This window comes from Taurulus bubalis, assembly GCF_910589615.1.
Source record: "Taurulus bubalis genome assembly, chromosome: 16".
NCBI lineage: Eukaryota > Metazoa > Chordata > Actinopteri > Perciformes > Cottidae > Taurulus > Taurulus bubalis.
In genome coordinates this window covers 14510225-14516891 of record NC_136604.1, presented here as the reverse complement: position 1 = coordinate 14516891, position 6667 = coordinate 14510225, and the positions used below count along the sequence as shown (strand labels likewise).

The window sequence follows — 6667 nt, the reverse complement described above, 5'->3', positions numbered from 1 at the left end:
TCCCAGTTGTTTCTCACCCGCTGCTCGTCAGGTTCGATACTCTGAAACGATATGAATCTTATTGTGGGCGTTAAAATGATAAAACTAACTCAGTAATGGCAACTTACTTAGAAAAGTAAGGACGAAAATGCACAACAGATAAGCACTGTTTTACATTTTTTTGTTTTGCCTTGATAGTCAAAGTGGTAAGTTTATGGTACAGTGTTTTAGCTACATGAGGATGTGGGTCTCCCATCAAAGTTATTGGGGTTGAAGGTGTTTTTCAAAAGGTCTCCTTTGGGCAATTCATATTTCATAAGTAGCTATCCAGACTTATCCATAATTCAAAAACGTCTGACTGGGGTTTAGTTGGGTGGGGCTGTGTGGTCACGGGCTGGACAGGACACCCTGGGGAGCTCAGTCACACCACCAGACTGTGACAAAAACAAAACGCTCTGTGACCAAGAGATGATGGGCTTGTTGCCAGGGAAGACAACCCTGACTGCACAGCAGCAGCCGCTGACAGGCTTTGGGGGCTGGGAGTGGCAGAGGAGGGCACACCGAAAGCTCCACGCTCCAATATCCTCTCCAGTTCCCAAAAATACAGAACCACTCTTCAAAATGATGCAAAGAAACCCAAGAGCTTCTCAAGTTTAAATGATAACATATTTAAACTTTTATTTATTTATTTTCAAACAAAGAAATCCAAACCCTGCAAACAAACACAAACCAAACAGAGCAGTGACCAGGATCTCTGAACAAAACAGTTCAAGTGATACAATCAGACATCTGATTCTGAGACCCTCGAGGTCAATGCCACGACAAAACTATGTGGAACTGGGTCAAGAGAAGAAAAATGTGTGACGTACACCAAATGTGCATTGCCAACCATACAAATATAATTATTTAGTGTATACATTTCACAGAAAACAAATTAAGTGCACTTACTGAAAATAATATATACATATATATATATAAAAGCACCATTGTCTACTCTTACAATGACAGTAAAATACTTTGTGCAAAATCACCTGCGACTAGATTAAAACCCAGAGAAACAACCAGTATAAAGTGAACCATGTACAGTGAACAATTTCCCCCAAAGAAGCAGAGCACTTTATTTGAAATCATGTCCTTCATTTTCAAAGTGGATTAAAGCGGCCTTCCACTGTATTTCCTTCCAAATATAAGTCGATCGACGAGTAATGGGAAAAAGAGATTATGCCGTGATTGTACTTGAGTGTGAACCGTTTGAGAAACACCCAGTCACAGGATGGGACGGTTTAGAAACACAACACACAGATGATCAGTGTGCTGCAACATGCTCTGTGGAACTCAACTTGGAAAGTCTGTCGTTTGACCAAGACAAGATATCAGTCGTACTGATGAGGCGCAATAATGGGATGAAAATTGCGGTTCATTTACTGCCTCAATCGACACCCAATTAAATAGAGCACAAAATAAATGAGTGTTTGAAATTAATGGAATGACGAAGTGCCCGTATACTGTAGTAGACAAGTTAATGACATTTCTTAATCAAAACTGAACTGGAATTAAAGTAGCATTCTACTCCAACTGCTGAAAAAAAAGAAAGAAAAAGGATTGCTGTCAAGACATTGTTACAATATATATCTATATATTTATAAATGCACCTTTAAAGTACACAGAGCCCTTGCAGAGGCTAAAAAAGCCTCAACCAACCAAACAAAGTAATTCCAAAGATAAATAATAATACATACATAGGCACAAAGGGTGAGCTTAAAAGTCTTTTCAGTGTTTTCTTTTAGATAAATAACAAAGGAAAATAAACAAAAAAACAGCTGGTATGGTGAGGGTGCTCTGCTCTTCCTGTGCGACGGTCACTGTGATCCATGTGGGTTAAAAGCGGTCTGACCACACAACCGTGGTCCATACCCGTCGTGGTCAAAGTGATTGTGATCAAACTAGTACAGTTAAAGTGGACAGTTCCAGTAGTCTGGTGTTAAAATGGGTCTCAAAAATTGAGGGAAGGAAAAAGAGGGGAGGGTAGTCAGGAAACAGTGAGAGACGTCGGGTTGCTTCCAGCCGTCCAGAACATCAAGACATCATCCTCTCTGCATTTTGATTCACTGTAGCATGCATCTAATAAAAAAAAAGAAAAAAAAGACAGAGGACAGAAAACCACATCACAAGTTAAGAACAGTTCCCTCATTCAATTACACACCACATCAGGATTAGTCTTTTAAAAGCAGTGTTTTCCAGATAAAAACTATTAGCAGGAGCAAACAAATTGTGTAGCAGCTAAACAGGGATAGGCAACTATGTGCAAGAGAGCTCTGACAGAATGCAGGTTTCTCTTCAAACCACACACTACAACGTAAAGTAATTTCACTGCACTGATGAACTACCTTCTCCCTGAGAAAGGGTGAGAATGCTTGCAGATGTTTGGTCCTCTGTGGCCCATTGTTACCTCAGCCCTCTTCCCAATGGACAAACAAAATCACTAACAGCCACTAACATATTTCTTTTGTCTATAGTGGGGAAAGTTTGGCCGTAGTCACAAGTATTTAAAAGGCTCCAGCACTGGTCGGCAGTAATGAAAACATGACACCCGGTCCGACAAGCTAATTTGATATACTTTTTCCCGCTCCAACATCGTTCCAGATTAGTCGGCACACCGTTTGAAGAGAGACTAAATAAATAACTAATACAAAAAGAAATAAACATAACATTTCCACTTTTTGTTAACTAACCCCGTTTTCCTGTTTTGTGACTTTCGACATGACACACCAGAAAATAAAACAGAAAAGCATAATTGTCTATTGGCAATGGGAACGGGGTCCATCACCTATTTTTAGCAGGTTTTCTCATGTTTAAACATATACATGTTAATTGTGCTTGTATGAGGGAAGTTTGTTTGAAGTACTTCTTACCTGGCAGGAGGCTCAGTGGCTACAGCACAGTCATCATGGTCTGGACTCCACAGTCAACAAAGCTCTGGAAACAGACATTAACATAACATTACAAAAAGATTAATTGCCAACAGAGATGTTTCAAAGACATAAACATCTGCCATAACAAAAAACTCATTGTTGGTGCATAGTCCATTCTTCAGAATGTGAACAGTGGTCATATAACACCACCTTGTGGCTTGCATGAACATTGCAGTTTGAGGACAATTTCTTGCCACAAACACTACTGAAAGATAAATAAATAAAATACACAAATACAACATGCCCTTTTGATCCCATGGATTTTGAAAGGCTCTACCGACATGGTCATCCCACTGGCCTCACAAGGTCCTCAAATGAGAAGTGATTTGCGTTCCTTTGAAACTTAATGATACTGACTTCTATTCCCACTAAATTCACCTGATTGACAGGCTGTGTCCTCTGGTCCTCCATCCAGTGAGGGGGAGTGTACTGTGTGTGGGGGAAGATGGGTCAGCGGTGAAACAGATGGCAACAGACAAAGCCAGATTCGCCTCTATAGGAGATTGGGGGTGTGGAGTGAGGGGCATGCAGGGACAGGTGGATCTAAGCCAGGCTGAACCCTTCAGCTCACATGCAGGAGAATATATGCAATGCCTTGGAGACCTTGTATGGGATGCTGTTAACTAATTAGTACAAGTGTACCTGGTAGGCGTAGGCATTCTGTGCGTAGTTCATTGGCATCTGTGGGATCATGACCCCTCCAAAGTTGGAGTAAGAGTATGGCTGCAAAGAGAGACAGACGGAACACATTAAACCTCAGTACATAGAAGTATGTTCATCAATCAAACAGTGCTTAAGAGATGTTAAAACATATACTTAATATCGTGAAACCAACTGAAAGCCTGCAGCAATAATCAACGGTTTCTAATGCAAGCGACATTGCAAGGATTGCACTGTAACTGTTAATGTCTGTATTATCTAATTAATTCACCAACTTGGATATTATTAGCAAATGCATTAATCATGCCATAGCCAACTTTATGTTGTGATATCTTTTCTAGTAAATTCAAAGTAAATTGATAGATTGTTCTCCACCTTGCACCTCTATTCTTGGCTGTGATAATGAGCCAACTTCCCCTCAGAGAAAAAAAAGATTTAATTCATTTTACATGGTGTAACTGGGAAAATAGAGAGGTGTGTGTGACAGCATTACTTCCGCCTGCTAAAAGGACATTCTTGATAGCTGGCTATGTGAGTTACCTGATTGTAGGGGGGGGCTCCATTGAGGATGGGCGAAGGTTGTGCCATACCCCCTCCCATGGGTGAGCAGCAGCCGCAGTAGAAGTACTGAGTGGGGCTCATCCAGGGAACCGGGCCAACCATACGGGACGGCATGGTTCCTGGATGAAGAAAAACACAATACAAACATGACAAAACAGTTTGAAAGCATATTAGTGCGGAGATCTTATATTTTCACCACCAACCAAACATGCAATGAGGTTCTTCGTTAGTGTATCAGAATACATACGAGAGCTCCTTTCTTTCATGATGGCAGGGCCCAGCTTGAGTTTCCGACCCTTAAAACTGATCTGTTGCTATAGTAGAAATATAAAGAGGAAATATTACTCTGTTGCAGATAAAAGGCAATAGAAGGGCAATCTGACAGACAGACATCCACTCACCTCAATGATTGACTGAATGTTGACATCTTCATTGAAGTACACAAACCCGTACCTAAGAAAACACAAAACAACTCGGACTAAAAAGAAACTCAATGACTGAATACCGACAACCAGTGAAAAATATGAAATGAATAAATTTGAGCTCAAACCAAGTTATAAAATAAGCTAATGAATATTCATAGAAACTGATATGCAAATAACAAACTGCCCCAGTTTACACCCACACTTTCACACAAGTTAACCGACAAATACAGAGAAAATTACTAAAACAATGTCTGTATTCATGATTCATGAATAACTCACTGCAAATCACATGAATGTTATACAATAATACACAAATGCGGAGTTGTTCATTTTCTCACCCTTTGCAGATCCCGCCACGGTATGTGATAATTTTTACTTCCTTAACAGCACCATATCTTCCAAAGAAGTCCCGCATTTCATTTTCATCCACCTGAAGATCAAAAGTAATTTTAAAGTGAAAAACTGGATTTTAGTTTCTCTACTTTACCATCTTCACACCATTATATTCTGTTGAGGAAAAGCAAAGCAGTGCACTTATTCCCAATGTGCAGTTCAAGTACACTAAAACGGGGGTTCTGTTCAAGCCTTAGGTAAGTGCAGATATAATGGTTTTGCATGTGCCCCCCTTTTGTAAATTTAACTAAAAGCATCAATATACTGCGTTTAAGTGGTAACACATTCACAAGTGCTAGGGCATTGAAATTCAAATTTACAGTAGAACAAAACTTTCAAATTAATTCATTTTTGTTTCTGTAAATGTGTGGGCGGCAAGAAGGGAGTGAGGCTTTTTCTACTGAGATATATACACTTGACAGCAGTCTGTTACCCAAATGTGTGAAAACCCAGATTCTGATAACACATTGATGCTTTTCCAATTATTTGTCTGCCTAGGAGTTAAGCGAATCAATTGCATGGTTTCACCCTCAAAACAGAAAACGAATAAGCTTAAGACACAAACCAAAACATCTATCGATTAGGCTGGCATTAGAGCTTGTGTCCCAAATTTGGAATGGAAAAGTGAGTTGTTCAGTTTTATCAAGTGTTTTTTATTAACTAAAAACATTTGATTTTACCTTCATGTCAATCCCACCAACAAAGAGGGCGTTGGGCGTCAGTTTGCCCTCAGGAAGAACGTAGCCATTTGACAACTTCAGAGAAGGTGAAGTCTGGCTGCTGCTCCTGGGCTTTTGGACATCCTAACAAAACATTTGAATTATTTAGTTGCATGGTAGGAAAACGCCACAAAACTGTCTCACTGTTGTTTAGGGATTACACTTCAATGAATATCTATGGTTAAGTACAAATACCTACAAGGGGACGGATTGTGCTGAAGGCCCTACATTCACCTTGACAGCCCAAAATCCCGATGTTTAGGCGATTTATGACGTGTAGAAAAATATATTCCGAATAAAAACGTTACTCTCCACCGTATGTGCATGCTTAGTAGCGCAACTTCACAGGGAGCAAATATCGACACAACTCCAGCAATAACGGTAGACGAATGTGAGACGCATGGTCGTGGTGGTGCATGATGCTAAGCTAAATGTTAACTTTATGCTAGCTAGCATGAACTCTAGTTAACTTAAATTGACTCCAAAAGCAAACCTCGGTATGTCCGATGGTGGAGAAGCGACACAGTTAAGGAAATAGTATTGAAACGGTCGGCGACAGCCCGTTAATGTTAGTTGTTGCTTGCTGAAATTAAATATAGCTTACTGAACTAATGTTAGCTACCAGTAGATAGTGCGCCTTTTTCGGTTATCAAGGCGAAGTTTCCTAATTAGCGTGCTAGCGCTCATGCGCGCTAACGCTAATGCGAGTAGAACATACTCAGCTAACTGCTAGCTAGCACAGTAGTTAGCACGTTGATAAATAGCATTAAGTCAACAAATGGCTTCAAGTACACAAAGCTGTTGTCCGGCTATACTTTTAACAGTGTATTGTAGTGCACATTAAAGTGTCGTTGAAACTTACCATATCTAAAATAATTAAAAATAATAATAAGTTAACCAGATGCACTTCAATGCGGCGTTTCTTCTGTCAGACAGCAAGCACCTCACAATGGCCGAA

At 40.0% G+C, this 6667-nt stretch overlaps 1 protein-coding gene across 1 annotated transcript; it reads right to left on the bottom strand.

Annotated features, from left to right (window-relative positions):
- Positions 1-2944: 2944 nt before the first annotated feature.
- Positions 2945-5676, bottom strand: dazl (deleted in azoospermia-like; the record flags this gene model as incomplete). Its single annotated transcript, XM_079231816.1, has 8 exons — positions 2945-2955; positions 3330-3405; positions 3594-3674; positions 4152-4291; positions 4420-4486; positions 4574-4625; positions 4936-5027; positions 5671-5676. 8 exons carry the CDS (start codon positions 5674-5676, stop codon positions 2945-2947), a joined length of 525 nt encoding a protein of 174 aa, XP_079087942.1.
- Positions 5677-6667: the final 991 nt, after the last annotated feature.